Source organism: Amphibalanus amphitrite, unplaced genomic scaffold (assembly GCF_019059575.1).
Source record: "Amphibalanus amphitrite isolate SeventyFive unplaced genomic scaffold, NRLGWU_Aamphi_draft 000487F_arrow, whole genome shotgun sequence".
NCBI lineage: Eukaryota > Metazoa > Arthropoda > Thecostraca > Balanomorpha > Balanidae > Amphibalanus > Amphibalanus amphitrite.
The window spans coordinates 142,410-160,491 of record NW_024881981.1 but is presented as its reverse complement, the minus strand read 5'-3'; the positions used below and the strand labels follow the sequence as shown (position 1 = coordinate 160,491).

The 18,082-nt window shown below is 48.2% G+C and overlaps 1 protein-coding gene across 1 annotated transcript; it reads right to left on the bottom strand.

Moving 5' to 3' along the window:
• Positions 1-183: 183 nt before the first annotated feature.
• Positions 184-12,413, bottom strand: LOC122392455 (restin homolog). Its single transcript, XM_043387307.1, has 6 exons — positions 12,178-12,413; positions 3,705-3,784; positions 3,336-3,482; positions 1,614-1,943; positions 1,264-1,435; positions 184-852 (listed from the first exon to the last, which is right to left on the bottom strand). The coding sequence occupies exons 2-6, from the start codon at positions 3,766-3,768 to the stop codon at positions 732-734; spliced, it is 834 nt and encodes a 277-aa protein (XP_043243242.1). The 5' UTR covers positions 3,769-3,784; positions 12,178-12,413; the 3' UTR covers positions 184-731.
• Positions 12,414-18,082: the final 5,669 nt, after the last annotated feature.

Below are 18,082 nucleotides of genomic sequence, written 5' to 3'. Positions count from 1 at the left end.
ATAAAGTCGCATGGTTGCCGAAGTTTTGTGACCGCGTCCCTGTGGTCGCCGACTGTGCCTCAGAGCGAACCTACCTATATATCTAACATCAGTGCCGATTATAGGAATACAAGGACGACTCACCCATTTATCATTCAGAAACATCCGCTGACCGTTTAAAAACAACATGTCAGAGGCACCGTATCGAATGCGCAATTGTATTTTTTTATGGGCAAGGTCATTGAAGTATCTAAGCAGTTATCCTGACCTCGGACATCATGGAGCAAATAGTCATTAGATAGGTAATCCATATTTTCACAATCTGTGTAATACTGTTATAAATACTGTACAATGTACAATATACCTACAGCGTGGCACGTTTTACTTGGCTGCGTATTAACTAGGTGATGATTGCGGCGATACGCAGCGCCGACCGCGACCTTTAAAACATTAGAGAAAACTTGACCTCAGGTTAGGATGACTATAGTTAAGCTATAGGGGATTAACCCCTCCTCTAACATGTGCAGGACACCACGCCCTGGCATTTGTTATGTCTGTGGCCTGCATCAAGTCCAGACCATCGGACAGACAACCGCAGTCATCGCCACTCGAAAAGTCGCACTTGTCATCTCTTCGTGACAAGGATCGCTGGAGTTGACAGTTGACCAGACATCTATCTTAGGCTGTCCATCTTCGGAGGACACTGACGCGGTGGTAGCGGCTCCAGCAGACGCCAGCCGAGGTAGCCGAGCTCAGTAGAAGCCGTCCACGTCGGCACCAACGTGGTCGCGACTCGCCGAGATGCGCCGCTGCACGACCGTCACCCTGTTCAGCGGCGCGAACAGCCCGTAGTCCGGCTCACATTCAAAGTACCTGGAGAACGAGAAGCATTCAATATTTGGCCTGCACTGCAGCTGCCAGAGCCGTATAAGCGAGCATACGCAAGCATTAGCGTGCAGAAAGGCAGCAATAGGTACTCAATAACTGACTGGCTAACTTTGTCTATAGGCTTATGGCTTATGGTTAACTATCAGATGATCTGCAGATTTAAGACGCAACGCACTATAATTGAAATAAAATATTCCTTGTAGGATTTCTTAGGGATTAAAATAGACATTTAGATTGCCGTTTATCCGGATCGTTTTGTTCTGAGCAGGCATTTTAAAGAAATTGACATTTGACGCCGTAACCAAATTGCTTTCCCCAATAGCTCGCCTTTAGGAGCCCTGAACTGTCACGGTCCGGTGCCGGTACCCAGGGTATATTGAATAGGCCGGTGCCCACCTCTTGCCGGCGACGCTGCCGTCGTTCCTGCCGCGCGGCTCGTCCAGCTGGATACCGACCCAGACACCGTCGGCGAACTCGGCGTGGCCGACGTAGCGGACGGTGCCGAGCCGACGGCCGATGACGCTGCTGCTCACCGAGACCCGATCCCCGCACCGCGCCGGCGTCGGCACTGCACGCAGAAACAGAGCGACGATAGCATGCTAGTCTACAGTCTGCATGAGCCATAATCGTCGGTCATCGACTCATCATATGACTGATGCATCAAATGCCTACTACATAGTTATTCAGCATGTGAACTTATTCCGCAGTTGCCTATATTTGTATTAGTCTTTGCCCTTTTTATTCACCTGTGAAGCTGGGGCTGGAGCTGCGCCGCGCCGGAGACGGCGGCGCCTTGGCCGGGCTGGAGCTGCGGCGCGCGCCGGTGGGCAGGGTAGCCACCGGGCTGGAGCGAGAGGTGCGCCGCGAGCCGGGCCGAGAGTCGGCGCCGCCGTCTGCCGAGGCCTGTGAGCTGCGCCGGGAGGGGGACCCGCCGCCGGCGGAGGTGGAGGGGGCGTGCCACTCGGGCGGCGGCGACCCCAGCGGCTCCCGGCTGAGACGGGTGAGCCGAGAGAACACGCCGTGCCGCGGCTCGCACTGGAAGTACTGGTGACCACCCACGGTGCCGTCGTGTTTTCCTGGCAACAAAGAACGGGGAAATGGTCCAAGAAACAGATTCCGACTCACGGGGCAATGGTTCAGTTTTTTTTTACGTCAGGCGGTAAAAGAGAGGTCCGGTAGCGGGTAGTGACCGCAAGACTTCGTGCTGTTATACAGACTATTCATGTGGTTGATTTGGCTAAGTTTAATTAAGATGTATGTAGGTACCTATTATATATCTTTTTAAAGGTAGGTACACAATTTTATCATTAAGTAACAATATGCCAATTGCAGCCAATTACCATGCAATTACCTTTTTAACCGTTATTGATGTGACGGCCAGCGGTGTTGCGATTACCGATGTAACTATCAGCAATAATACGATTTAATGACTACCGATGTTACGGATAGCGATTAACAAGGGTATTAACAACTAACGCTAGAGCGATTAAACGATTGAAGAAGGCATTATAAACGATAACGATTTATGATATAGGTAAGGATTAACATTTCAAGATGAATCATCTATTTAAGCCATCAATGATTGAACTACGGAAAGTTGAACGACTTGGCAATTTAACGATTTAACTATTAACAATTTAACGATTTCATTATTAACAATTAAATGTTAAACGTTTCACAGCCCTCAGTTACTAACAAGTTAACAGGTTGACTAAAGGCCTTATTGTTTTAACGATTCTCGATTTTAAGGGTTACAAGAAATACGGTTGAAGAACAAAGGAATAAACGATTAAATATTTAACAACAACGGATTTAATCATTCATGTGTCGATTTACGATTAACAACAAATGATTCCCGATTTGAATAATCAACGAAAAACTTTTTCACGATTTAACGGAAAGTCTTAAAGGATTTAATTATACACGGATTAAATATGAATGAATAAACGGTTAATGATTAACAGTTTATTCATATTCATTTAAACGTTACCCTGAAGGATTTACAGGATAACGATTAAATATATACGATCTAAAGATTTGCCGATGAACGGCATATTTACCAGCGGTTCACCGGAAACCAATACCTATTGTCTTATACTTTCCTTTGTCACGTAGCATCAGCGGGTCTGCCAATGCGAAGCGAAGGCAATCGATTCGCTTTCTGAAAAATAATGCATTCCCGAATACGCTTCTATTCAATTACTTTATCTGTGAACAACAGACTCGACTTGGGTGAGAACGTTGACAGACAGGTATACGATGATAATCAACGTAATGGCACTCCGTCACTTTGCGATGCCGTTTCTTTAGCTCATGGCACAAAACTATCGGGCGATGTAGTTAATCCATTCACCATAGGACATGGAATAACCCTAAACCCGGAGCTTCTGCGCACTGTGTTTCACCGTTCATGCATGTGTAAACACATTAGCCGGTTGCTCCTCGGTGCAGTGGTCCGGCGGACTTACCGAAGGGTTTCTCGAGCACGACACCGGCCCAGTCGCCGCCGCCAAACTTTGTCTCGCCAATGTAGGCGATCTTGCCGGGCAACGTTCCGCCGACAAACACCAGCTCGCCGACCATGAAGCTGTCCGTGTCCCGTGTCAACACAGTGTCTGTGGGACAGGTCGACGGTAGTCATAAATCCCCTTTAGCAAGGACAGAGCAAGGCAAAATGGGAAAAATTCATAGTAACTCTAGTAAAGCTAGTTGCTTTTAAATGGGCGCAAATTACAAAATATATCAAGACATGCGATACGGTTTATGTAGAGCCGAGGTTGTCGTCATATTTTTGCTTTGGCTAAATCACAACATGACGTATTAGCTAGTAGCTATACCTGTCGAGAAGCGCCGCGCAACACCTGCTTCGCTGAGCCGCCTCAGCGATTCGTAGTCGTCCATGGTGATATGCAGTATTCTGCCGATCGAGAAAAAAAAGACGTTGAAGTGTGATAGTGATATGAACATATACATGGTCCGAGTTCCATAATATTTTCGATCTTCAGGAAACAGGAACAGGCAAGTCTTCAATTACATCTACGTCCGACGTCGTATCACATAAGAATAGCATACACACGTGTTCAATTAGTACTAAGAACGGGCGGACAGACGGACGGCGTCCGTCTGTCTGTCTGTCCGTCTATCCGCCTGTCCGTCTGTCCGTCCATCCAGTCCCGTCCTGTCCCGTCCTGTCTGTCTGTCCGTCCGTCCGTCCGTGCTATCCGTCCGTCCGTCCGTCTGTCCGCCCGTTCTTAGTACTAATTGAACACGTGTTATGCTATTCTTATGTGATACGGCTTTCAGAGCTGCCGTCACCGGTTGTCTGTGCCTTGATGGGCAGTGCAGAACACCGGAGACTGATCAAGGGCTACGACGGGCTGGTCCTAGCTTTGTCCGCATCCTCGGAAAGATGCGTCTGTAATTATTTTTGCATTCGGTATTTAGCTCGTTTCGGTTGGGACAATTACTCCGAAACGATCGGTATCTGGCTCGGATGTCTCCTCTGAAAAATAAGCCACAGAGATCATTAACCTATCGTATATCGTCTTGGTGGTGATGTCATCTCCGCGGGTGATGTTAATGAGGCGTCTCGGCGGCTCGGCGGGCGGTGTCGGAGCCACCTGTGGCCGTCTAACGTGTCCCGTGGCACCGCAGAGCCGGAGAAATGACAGGAGGCCGCGAGCTGACCGCAACACCATCCCCGCAGGGTCCCGAGGGCAGGCGCCGGTCCGGCCACAGCCCCGAGCACCGGCCCGCTCGTCAGCCGGCGACCAGGTGTGAGTGTGAAGGTCAGCTCGCGCGGGAGAGCTGAGAGGGACTGCCGGGCGCGTGGGAGGGCGGCGTCACTGCTGATAACGCCGGCACGCAGGGGCGTCGCCACGGATTTTTGAGTGGGGGGGTCGGGTTTCTAGTCTTCACCCGATGGGTAGGGATGTTTTTTTTTTTGCCACACTTCCCAGTTTTGTGCGTGCGTATGTGTGTGTGTGCGCGTGTAACAAATCGGCGCGCAGCGCCGCCAAATTTGGTATAACCTATTAGGTAGGTATACCTACCTACATCACTTGCGTAAAAATTATCACTGGTCACTTGGTCAGGTCGCCATGTCAAGTTCAGTTATACGGTATACCTCTTTAAAACTTTCCCCTCTCGCCATTCTTGTAGCTTTTCTCCCATAACTTCGAAATTTGGTACACTGTATAGTGTATACCTAATGTATGGGGTTATACGTGTCAGCAATCCATGATTCTAACTGAAGATTTACATCTATGATCTGAAGGCAGGTCAAATACGTGACCTCATCATTAGAAAATAATGAGAAATTAGAAAAAGCACGAATGCCTCCTGCTTTGAAAAAGTTCGTCAGAAACGCAAAATATCTTTGGAGCCATGACAAATCAGCTCATCGTTGCCAGGGACAGGGTGCAACTTATGGCGAGTGATGACTCGAAAGGTCATTTGTGGAAATGTCCATCGAGGGCCACCAGCATTTTTTTTCTACAACTTTTGACGAAGACGCGGTAGAGCGATGACAGCACCTGGAAGGTGTTCACTGTTCAGCTCAACAACACGGATCCATTCATATGCAGCAGGAGGTCCTTTTTCGATCAGGACATAACGTTGACCTGAGGTCGTTTTAACGTTAATTCTGAATGCCGAATGGTCAAATTTTAACTCATGTGACGCGTCTCAAAGAGATCAACACGGTGGTGACAAGACAACATATGTACATACCATACAAATTCACGGAATCTAAAGTTATTGCAAAGCAGATGTTTCGGCAGAATCTGTCCAGTTAGCTGTTTGCCTTCTTATGGGCCAAACATAGACCTGAGATGAAATCTAACGCGAAGCTAGCGAAAGAGCGTTAAAAGAGCTATCGAATATGTTTTCTGCTTCACTGTAGCCCTTCTATTGGTGGTTTCCCAGTCGCTAACGTATAACGTATACTAAAGTAACGCTGAGGTATGCTTTCGACCCCTGATCGGTCTAGAGGTTTGCGGAAAAAAGAGCATGCTGCCCGTGACGAGAGAAAGCCGATGATACCCATTTACAAGGTTTCGGGTCATCTCGGGACTCAGGTCATCGCCAATAAGTAGAGAAACTCGGGACCTGCTAGAACTTAACGAATGTAAGTTGTGATGTTTTTTCGAGGTTCTGATTACGAATGTTATCTTAGTTTTGAACGAAGATGATGACTCCATGCATTTGGGGTAGATCAGGTCAGGTCAGATCGACCAGTACCTACCTAAAAGTGGATGACCACCACCGATTGCTTCCTAACATGTTATAAGCAACACAACTATTTCTTAAATGCTCAGATGGGCGCTAAGTTCAAAATCAGCTCCAAAAACTACCCTATAAATTAAAAGCATGTTATGAAAAAGTGAACTAAGGTCATCTTTATTTGAATCAGGGATATCGATTTATTTTTAAGTAGGTGATTAACTCGAGCGCACCGGAAGTTTTGTTGCAATCGGCTCCTTTTTGCGCGACTTCTTTGCGAAAGCCCGAGACGGTTCCATCTGACTCCCTTTCCCCTACATGTGCACTGTACAGCTAGGTATGATGGTAGCTTTGGGGCAGAGGCTAGTTTGTAGTTTTGTAGTTACGGGTACCTACTGATCCGACGAATCGACTGCGACCATTTTTTTTTAACGATCAGACGAACCCTCGGGGCAGTTTTGGCGCGTCCAATCCATTGAGGGATAAAAAGGTACTAGAATCGGGGCTACTTAAAAACATTGCTGTGCTGGTGTTCCCCGCCCACAGCTAATTGACCTTTAGCTAATTGGCTAATTAGCTTTAGGGAGCTCTTGAAGCGATTCTGAATCTGATGTATTTGTTGGTGTTGCTGACGCCTGCTTCACTGACATAAAAATAAAAAAGCATACTCAGCATCGCAAAAAGTGGGGGGTCGACACCCCCAGTTTTCAAGAGTGGGGGGGTCACGACCCCCCGACCCCCCCGTCGGCGACGCCCCTGCCGGCACGACCGGTCACCCGCAGCCGGGAGGGTCACTGGCAGCGGCGCTAATGCCCCGTAGATTCTCTGCGTGACTGGAAAGAGAATGGAGTTGATGGGAGCGGAAAACAACTTATACCTACAGGCTACACCCAAGAGCTAATCTAAATCGGAATGTATGGAATCAGAGCAGATCACCTGTGATTATCATTAAACGCTTATTGGTATCTGAGTAAATACATACCCATTTAAACTGGATTAGAGAAAACAATGGGAAACGACTTAATGTGCGGGATAAATATTAATATTAGCGGCGTGATTAGTGATCACTGATCAGGCCTGTCCTTTCATCCCCGTCTCGTTCTACCAGAGTATCGCAATCTCCCACCTATACATTCGCCCAGCCGATTGACTGCAGTGGTCCCCTGAATCAGATAGCCCAGGCCTCTCCACCACGGGCTGAATATCAGAAATGGCTAATCGATGTTATACGATGCACCCGTGTGATTGGGCAACACATGGTGCATATTGCAATAATTCGCAACACTGCATGACCGGCCTCTGCATGATGCAGAGCGTCGTCGTTGTAAAATGCGCCATTAGTGGACACATCACAAGGGTTCGCTGTGGGACCGATTCCCTTCTTCCATATCGTGATAAAGAGAGTACACGTTCAAGCTTTGTTACATAGAAATAGCCGTCACTTTCCCCACGTGTCGGCACCGTCCACCGACCCGGCGGGTCGGCGGACCGGTCCTTCATTGTGCAACCACCATGCATATAACGCACAGGCACTGGCGAATCAGAATCAGAACCACAGTTGGAATACAAGTCTCGGCCCGCTCAGTCTCTCTCTACTTCCGCGCCTCCGCGACAATGGTGGCAGCGGCGGTCGAGGGGACTTGTGCCCCTCACAACGGACTCCAGCCTCTACATCTGCACTGACATCGCAGACTGGTTAGTCCGTGCTCCGTGACAGTGTATCGCCCCTACGTCACGTCATCGACTAGGGAGCTGACCATCCTGGACTCGTCATCGTCCAGCAGCACCGTCTCCAGTGAGTAGCTCTGCCCAGCAAGACTATCTGCCCTGCGGCAAGGTCATCAGCTACCCTGGACTACTACGGAGCCCGCCGACAGCGCACGGCTCATCAGTCCGCGCCGTCCTCCTCACCGTCATCGAGTGATGGACACCACCTCGCTGAAGGACTCAAGCTCGAAGGAGAGAAGATAAAACAAAAACTTCAACGCTAAATTCAAGACAAATTGGCACCGAAATCAAGAAAATTCACCCATCATGAACTTTTGCTGTATTTTCGTCAAAAAGTGACAGTGAAATTGTGCTGTGAAATTTGTTTTAACTTCATTGTGTTTCAAAACCATACTGTTTCATTATCCGTTTTCGTCAGTGTTTTGTCGTTTGTTGCGCTTCATTGTGGTTGCTCACCCCAAAATTTACGGAGAAATTGCAAGTGCATTTAAATTTTGCCTGCACTTTGCCGTGTCATTTTGACACTAGTAAACGTAGAAAGAGCATACTCTGAACGGTATGAACATTCAAATACGTTAATCGTTGTCAATTCACTGAAATTATATTGTATTGATATTCGGCCAGAGATGCCGAGGGCCATGGAGATGCCCAGGGACGGTCCCCGCCAAGAGTGCGGAGGGATCGCCCGGTAGTAGGTGTAATTGTCACGAAACTTACTTATCTGTTCATACCATTTTGTGATACGCTCATATGGAAATTTCTTTCTCCGTCAGCTAAACGTTTCCTCTCTTTGTTATGATCGCTTCGGTTCCCTACGCTTCCCTGGGGGAGGGAAGATAATGTGGGACCGATTCCCTTCTTCCATATCGTGATAAAGAGAGTACACGTTCAAGCTTTGTTACATAGAAATAGCCGTCACTTTCCCCACGTGTCGGCACCGTCCACCGACCCGGCGGGTCGGCGGACCGGTCCTTCATTGTGCAACCACCATGCATATAACGCACAGGCACTGGCGAATCAGAATCAGAACCACAGTTGGAATACAAGTCTCGGCCCGCTCAGTCTCTCTCTACTTCCGCGCCTCCGCGACATCGCATACCTTTTGTAATGTGATGCGTTTGGTAGGTGCATGCAACGATAAATAACTATGTATGAAGTATGAGAGATAATTATCAAAAAGTATGATACAAAACCAAACATTTTAGCTACACTGATGTGATAAAGATTTTGGCGACAACTATCAACAACCATTAATAATCGAGAATTGAGCAAAACAAATTTGGTTTATTTCATGTTTAGTTAGGTATATAACTTAAAATGAAACGTGGTAATTACCAACCTAACAATGTATTCCAGGTTACGCCCGCAAAAAAAGAAGAGGAAAAATCTTTCAGACAGACGGGAGCAAGGCCCTTAACACGCGACGGGAGTTTTGTTAAGAACAGATAAGTAAATTCGCCACTGGACCGTTCATTGAAAACGGATAATAGGATGCACCTTTAAGCCTATTCCTGGCGGGGGGGGGGGGGGCCTCAGGAGCCCCCCCCCCCCCCCTGAGGCTTTTTGGTTATATCTCCCAAACGCGTTGAGCTAGGAAGCTCAAATTTTCTGACTTTTCCTAAAAGGCTTCTACGCAACATGTCTGAAAATTTTGAGTTGATCTGACCTCAGGTCAGGTCACCAGAGGCGGTTTGGTGACGCTACCTCAGAAAAGTTTGCAATCACGCCAGAGCTAGAGTTTTTGACCGATCAATTTCTTCTCTTCAGGGTTTAGTTAGGGTACCAGTATGTGCAATTTGTATATCTCGGAATTTTGATATCGGTGACCTAAGGTCAGGTCAATTTCGCGACCTCCCCATTATAAGTCAATGGGGGAAAAATCAACTCCCTGTTTTTACCACTAAAACGGGTCGGAATGGCCCCATATACCATACATGACTTCATATACGATCAATCTTCACTACCTTGAGGTCTGTTTTGCTGTTGGGCAGCTGTGAGGTCATGTGACGTCATCAAAGGTCACCAAAGGTTTTTGGCCAATAACTCCGTACAGGAACAAGATACAGACGCGTGGATGGTCTCATTGTGTTCAGCTCGTCAAGACGCATCGAATGATATACATGATGACCTCGAGGTCACGTGACCTGAGGTCAACCTTTGACCTTGACCTTTCGAGGTCAACATATATATCATTCGATGCGGATTGACGAGAGGATCACGATGATGCCCTTAGTTTGTTCCTATCTTGACTAATTCGAAAGTTATTCGAGAAAAACTCTCTCCATATCTAGTGCCGCCATTTTGACTTTTTCGACCCCTGTGACGTCATCTTTGACCTGACCTGAAAATGACCTTAGTAAAAATTGTAGATCTTGGCCGTGCGTATCCGATGCCGTTTACCGCTTGTCGCTATCTTGCTTCGTTCTCGAGATCTCAGGGGGGGGCCGAATCGGCCCCCCCCGCCAGTTTCTTGTCCCGGCGGAGCCCGCCAGGAATAGGGTTAAGGGATCTTTTCGATGTTTCAATACCTACTTTCCAACAAACTGCTTGAACCGTCTACCTTCCTCAAAGGGACGCTTAACGCCAGTTAACGGGTGTTTCGGTTCGTTCCTCACTTGGGGCTCTTGAATTGTTTCGTTCATGACAATAAGTCCTTTTTAGTTTCGAAGATTGGTATGATGAGAAAAAGCTTTTTCTTGGTGCCGCGTCTCTTCAAAATTACAACGAAACCAACGGACCCGTGTGTATGTACAAATAATTACAACAAGCAGCGCTTGGCCTTCGTTAACCCTCGCCGGCCGAGGGGGGGGGGCGGGTGCCGCCCCCCCATAGGTTTTTTTCGCGATAGCTCCGAACACGCTGGCGATAGAGAGCTGAAACTTGGCATAACTGACCTTTGATCCAAGCCGCATCTTTTGACACCAACCGCATTTTTGGGTCGGGTCAGGTCACTGACCTATGACGTCATAAGTGAACCTCTGCACGGTCTTCAGATGTCGCAACTTCGCAACGCCCTCACTGCCAGAGGAGATGTCACAGGGAAATGAAACTTGCAGAATCTAGTATCCATTATGAGTCTCACAACTTGTATATCTCGGATTTTTCCTAAAGGTCATATGAGGTCAGGTCATTTTCGTGACCTCACCATTATAAGTCATTGGGGAAAAATGAAAACTGCTATTCTGACGCCGGGAACGATCTCCAACTATCTCAAGCACACAGAATCGTGATTTGATGCACTCCTTGCAAGGTTAGATGCGTCACTTTTGCAATGTTGACCTTGCGTGACGTCATTTATGACGTCATCAAGGTCATATTAGTTTTTCGTCAAATTGTTATAGTTTTTCGTCTCCCGATCAAATTGAGCTAGCGATTCGAGAAAGCCACCAATGGACTCAGGAAGAACTGCCGAATCGAATGATATGCGACATGACCTCTTTCGACCAACTTCGTGACCTGGGGGTGCTGACCTGATCTTGACCTGAGGTCAACACCCTAAGTTAACCTGACCCGAACAAAAAGTATATCATTCGACGCGCCTGAGCAAGGCGAACACGATGCTGCCAAAATCGCGGCTCTGCGGCCGTTTTTTGCGAAGGTATTCACCAAAAACTGAACCGTACCCTGGGGCACTTGACCTGACCTCAGAGGTCACCAATTCGACCTAGGACATTAAAATCGGGTACCAATCTCTGCGTCTCGTAACGGCGCACACGCTCGTTTTTTCGCGACGCGCTAGCTCCACCAGGGGCGAAACGGCGAGGGGGGGGTCGTACCCGCCCCCCCCCCCTCGGCCGGCGCGTATGTAGAAAACCAATAGGTCCGGCGAGGGTTAAGACGTTTGGTCTGTAATAGTTATAGTCAAATCGTTAATTTTCAACCGTTGAGTAGTTTACCATTAAATCGTTTGTGAAACGTTAACTGCACTAAAAAAGTCTAACAGCAAACGATTAACTATGTTCCGATTAACTATCAACTATCTTCTAAATGACTATTTTCAACTTACGGTTAAAAGGTCACTTCCACAAACCGAGTTCTAAGCTGCCAAAGTTCATCAGCATACAGACACACGAAGAAACAGCAAAGTGGGTCGGCGCGACTTAAAACGGGCATCGCCTAACAGGGTCATGAAATGAATGACTGGCCAATGACTGTGCGCAGCTGTAATTATGCACAATGGTGAGGCCACGGCGGCAGCTCGACTGTTCCTAAGTTTGATACGGGATATTATTAGACGTGAACGAATGGACCGGACGGTGCTAAACCTGACACCCGCACGGATCGACTTTCCACCGAACTACCAGAGTCTATTCAGAGTGACAGTATTATGGTGAACACACCCGCGGTGGTAGGACTGACCTGTGTCGGTGGGCCGGGTCGTCGGGTCTGCGCGGCCGCCGCGCGCCGTCGGCCGTGACCGTTTGTCTGGCGCCGTCTCAGTGTGCGCCGCCCGCCGGGCGAGGCTCCGCGCCCGAGGCCAGGGCGCCCACACTGCTCCACCGGTCGCCAGCCGTCTCGGAGAGCAGCTCGCAGTCGGTCCACTCTGGCCTACCTATCAGCTCAGCGCCGCCCAGCACAGAACCGCGTCCTGGCGGCTGGCGAACCGTTACCGTCTTAACCTTCCAGGCGGTGGGGGTGGGGGGGGGGCATTTTTTTGCCCCCCCTTTAGTTTTTTCGATATATCTCGAGAACCGCTGCGCCGATCGTCACCAAACTTTCAGTACCCTCCCGGGAGCAGCTAGCGCACATGGTGACCAAAACTTTTTCCAAAGGCTATGATAGGTTGGCCGCTAATGACGTCAGAGTGACGTCATTTTTGCCATTTTCGACCCAAAAAAGGTTTCGCGGGAAGAGCTGTCAGGGCTACAGCTTTAGAGATACAGAAAAATGTTTTTGACATAAAAGGTGTGGAATCAAAAGGGCTACAAAACTGCTATTTCGGTTTTTCGAATTTTTTGGATTTTGAACCCTAAAATTCAAAAAATATATTTTTTTGAATATAATAGCCAAAAAATCCAAAAAGTGTTTTGAATTTCGAAAAACCTGAATATATGTGATAGTCCCTACCACCTTCTATCTACATACCAAATTTGATTTTTAGCAATTTTAGATCTCGTAGCGCAAAACAAAGACCACCATTAGACTCCCCGTGACGAGCTGCATCGAATCGATATCTATTTTATGCAAATATATCAACTTTGAAATTTGACCTTTTTTGACCTGACCTTGACCTGACCTCCACCAGAAAGTGACCTAAACCGTACCTACCTGATGGTCTTATAACCAGCACCATTGAGTTGGAAATGAAAAACTGGCCATAAAACATGCATCACATAACCTTAGTAAAGTTGGGCTCATGTGGTGACCCTTGGTGACCTTTGGTGACCTGACCTGTGACCTGACTTGGTATGACCAGTGACCTCTAATAGCAACATATGTACTTAGACAACTGACGCCTTATCGCTGATTTTCGACAAAATGCGTTTTACTCGGTGTTATAGCGCTTTCCCTAGAAGCCCCGAGGAGGCAAGGACCGCTGTTCAGCCTCCCACCAGTCGGGGTCAACTCAAAATCGGACACCTTAACGTGCGCTCTCTCATTCCGAAGCTGAGCGACGTCATGATCCTTCTACAAAATGAGCAGCTAGACATTCTATGCCTGTCAGAGACCTGGCTGACGTCGGATGTGATGCCCGAATTTTTAACGTTTCCCGGTTACAACGTACTGCGACGGGACCGAGCGCTGCGGCGTGGTGGCGGCGTCGCTATCATCCATCGAAAGGGGATAGCGGCGAAGATCCTGTCGATGCCGGCGAGCGGTCCTCTCGAGTCTCTGTGGGCCATGGTGACCTGGCCCGGCGGTGTACCAGCCACAGTGGGCGTGATATACCGCCCGCCAAACAGTGCTGTGACGGTCAGTTTGGAACACCTCGAGAATCAGCTCCGCAAGGCTACCGCTGCTGGCAGACCTCTGTTCGCCCTGGGCGACCTCAACTTCAACGTACTCGATGCTACTGCGGCAACTACCCGCCGCTACCTAGATCTCTTAAGTGAGCTCAACTTGACACAACTCATTGACGGCCCCACCCACCTGGACCCGTCTCCGTCTGCACTGGACCACATTATCACCAACTTCAAGGATCCGGCGCCAGTGACGTCTATTTTGCCCGATTCCATTAGTGATCATCAACCAATTGTGACTGTCGTCCACCTCCCTCGCATGAAAACACCGGCACAATGGCGTATCTATCGCAATTGGCGCAAGGTCGATTGGAATGCTGTGTGTCTAGATTTCTTGCTTGCAGATTGGTCCCATGTAGATGGCGCTACTGATGTAAATTCGTGTGTTACGCAGTTCATGATCGTGTGGAATGACGTGTTGAATCGCCACTGCCCACCGAGACGTGTGCGTGTCTCGCGGCCGAGCTGTCCCTGGCTGGAGGATCCGGAGCTTCGCGAGCTGATGGAGGAGCGGGATAGTGCTCGTGACATGTGGCTGTCGTTGCGTACCACGGACGCGAAAAATGACTTTGTAAATCTGCGAAATAGAGTGAAGAGTCGACTTATCGCAGCTAGGCGCCATTTTTTGTGTGGGGGGCTAACATCGGGTGACCGCGTGGCTTTCTGGTCGACCTTTAAAAAATTCTCTATGACATCCCCCGGGCAGGGGAACATGGCGCCGGGGCCGGGTCGCAGTGGCCCTGAAGAGAGGGCGGACGAATTGAACCGGTATTTCGCGGATGTCGGAACCCGTATTGCTGCCGACCTGCAAGAGGCGGTTAGCGCGGGCCGACATGACCTCAGACCGCCGACAGTATGCTCAGCAGGCTTCCAACTAACACCTGTAACTCTACCGGAACTGTCTCGGTGTGTCGGGATGATGAGTGCGTCGCGAGCGGTGGGAATCGATGAGATTCCTCTGGCGGCGGTCCGTCAAAGTTTTCCGGTAGTCGGGCCGCACTTGCTTCGCCTTATCAATCTGTCACTGCACTGAAAAAAATTTTTACTCACTTTTCTGAGTAATGACTGAGTTGCCATTTTGTCCAATGGTAAAACTCACTCTAAATCCGCGTACTCAGGTAAAACTCAGGGCGGAACGCAGGTAAAACTCGGGCAAAACTCATTGCAAGTGAGTAGCATGTGAGTAACAAAGTGAGTTGCCATTTTGTCCGATGGTAAAACTCAGATAAAACTCAGTAAGTACTCATGCGTAACTCATGTCCTACTCAGACAACTCAGGCCAAACTCAGGTATTAGTAAGTCATTACTCATGAAAAACTAGGAAGTAACTCACATGTAACTCAGCTGGTACTAATGTATAACTCAGGTGGTAGTACGGCCATAACTCAGTTGGAACTCATCGGTTATTCAGTGAAAACTAGGGCTGTACTCAGGACGTACTCACGTCGATAACTCATACGATACTCGGGTGTTACTCAGGCGCCGCCTGAAACGGCTGATCGGATTCGTTTTATATTGGCTCAAGCCAATGTATAGGCTCGCCGCCCATGATAACAGCTGCCGCATCAGCATTATGCAATATGCATGCATGATGCTCATACAACAGCCACTACCAGGCAGCTAGTCTATATATTGGGATTGGCCAATATATAACGAATCATTGCCCAAAACCAGCATACATATCTGTATTATACCATGCCCGACCAACGTCTAGTCTTGCACTATTCGCCCCAGCCCTTACAAGAAATACATGTTTGTAGAAACGGTCGCATTGCGCTGTATTTCAATTCTGACACACGCCAAACTGCGTCGGGGGGGGGGGGGGGGATCAACTCCACGTCAGCTCAGCTTCACTCTTTTGCCAGCTTCTCGACCTCAGTCTTCGCGCCTACAGGTGGCTGGCGCTCAGCATTGAATGGTGTGTGGAGCACATGGATACACACAAACCACAGCGTGTTTCGCACTTTGTGCGCCGTTTGTTGACTGAGCACAAAGTGCGCCGTCGCCCACAGCAAAAGACTCCCTTCCAAACCATGGATCCCCACAAGACTTCCGTTCGCTCCACGATGAGGCGGCACCGTTCGTTTTCTTCAGACTTGTTATGATAGGGGTGATCCAAATTTTCGTCACCCGTGTACGCCACCACTGACGCCTTCTCCGCCAAGATGCAGAGGAGGCTCAATGGGCCGTTCCCTGAAAACACAATAAAAAATCAGATTTTCTTTTGCCAGTAAGAGAAACGGAAGTTATAGGGCATGCAAGGTGATTGAAATATCAAAAGTTATCAAGTTACCTCAGCTCAAAATTAATGTTAAACCGCGCCGTGCTGGTGCTCTGAGTTTACCGTGATGTACTGAGGGGAGGGGGTCGTCTTCACGTCCCCTCTTCTAACTCGGCTGTTGGGGTTGGGCCACGTAGCGACACGCCGTAAGCGGCTTTCGAAAAAGCATTAAAGATATTTAAGGAAATACTTGGGTAATTTTAAGGTCAAGTCAAGTGCCAGGTCACCAGAGGTCAGGAAAGGCCAAATTTTGCTTATTTCAATATTTTCGAAAAACTGGTGCTTAACTCGGAACCAAAAGAGCTGCCCGCGGAAAAATGCAGTCAAAAGCCCTTTCGACTTTTTTCTTGCTGGCGTTTGATCTCAGATTTGACCTCAGGTCAACAATTAAGCCTCCAGAGAGCAAAAACTCTAAAAAGCCGTTTTTACCAAAATGTTTTCTGTAATACTTTCCACTCAAGAGTCACGACATTTATTTTGCCGTTAGCATAGTGTTCTTCTCGTCGGGACGAATGAACTATAATTAGACCTTGAAAGGCCATATTTAAAACTTGACCTTAGGTTGACCTGACCAGGTCATGTTGCATATCAGTCGATCCAAACCGTCAAGCTGAACACATATGAGGTGTTTTATTGCACTAGCAAACATATTTTATACATGCCGTAAGGTTGATACTTGAGACATGGTGATGGGACAGTATCAAAAACGCTATACAATGAAATCCGTTCGATATTTTTTTGACATTTTACCTCAAACTGGTGTGAAATCGAGCGGTGAATTCCCTGAGCGAAAATGACAAAAATATCGAACGGTTTCCATGGCACGTTGCGAACGGTGCGATCGTCAGCGACCATTGAAATTTTTCCGATGTTAAGTCATTTGACGTGACCTGACCTTGAACGACCTGGGTCTAAAATTTCTTCATATGCAGAAACAAATGTATGAGCAGGTGTGCCGAAAATGGTGGCGCTGCGCGCCGCCGTTCTTAGATATTCGCGAAAAACCTGAGGGGGCGGGGTGGGGGGGGGGGCGTAAAACGCCACCCAGCACAGCGCGGGTGAAGGTCGGATGGTCACCTTAACATTCGGGTTTTAGTCTCGCAAAACACTTCCATGGGCGTCCAATATTAAAATCAGCTTGAAACAATCACATAAAATGTGTTATACTTAACAGTAATGGAAATAAGTATGTCACGTCCAAACGCGTCTCGCCGCGGTATCTAATAATCTAATATGTAAGGAAGGTTGAAAATGCTCGCTGAAATCGAATAGTGTGCGAAAATATGTGTGTAGGCATTAAAAAAAAACAGTCGGAAAAAATAATAACAGTGGAAAAATAATAAGCACAAACGAGACAAAAGAATCTTAAACGGTTCAGCGAGCGGAATTAAGACCATGGGCTCCACCACCGGGGGGGGGGGAAGGGTACGGGGGACGTGTCCCCCAATATTTTACATTTTTAACATTGTGCCTATGGATGCTGCATGGAAAGAATCGACTTCAAACAACCTTCGCCCCCCCCAAAAAAAAACATCGGGTCGTGACGGAGTTCTTGTTTAAAGAAGTAAAAAGGGTCAAATGAACGTTCTTTTAGGATAAGGACAACATTATCCCACAAACATGTTTTTTTCTAACCCTCGCATGTGTAGGGGGGGTCGGATTGACCCCCCTTTCCCCATGGTTTTTCGCGAATAACTCGCGTAAAAAGCGGCTGATCGCGACGAAACTTTCAGTACCATCGCATTGATCAATTTTACACCTACCCTGAAACTTTCATGACCCTGACCCAAATGACCTTTGACCTGTGACCTCTTTTCCGAGACCATGTTTGGCCGGAATCGCGATTCGGCGTACGTCGGCTCGCATTAGCCGCGCGTTTGCAAGCTTTTCGTGGTTTCAAACGTTCAAACATGTGATTTGATGTTGCTCCCATGCATTAGGGTGGGTGTCAAGGTCACCTGAAGGTCAGGTCAGGTCATTGACCTTTGGTGACCTCGGGTGACCTCGGTTCACTTTTTCGAGT

What these genes read in the sequence shown, in the direction of transcription:
- LOC122392455 (XM_043387307.1), bottom strand. Translation starts at nt 3,768, where the DNA reads ATGGACGACTACGAATCGCTGAGGCGGCTCAGCGAAGCAGGTGTTGCG. An exon ending in TGCGCGGCGCTTCTCGACAG is followed by an intron (nt 3,483 to 3,704) that starts GTATAGCTACTA and finishes CCTGTCCCACAG; the next exon opens with ACACTGTGTTGACACGGGAC. An exon ending in GGCAGCGTCGCCGGCAAGAG is followed by an intron (nt 853 to 1,263) that starts GTGGGCACCGGC and finishes CTCGTTCTCCAG; the next exon opens with GTACTTTGAATGTGAGCCGG.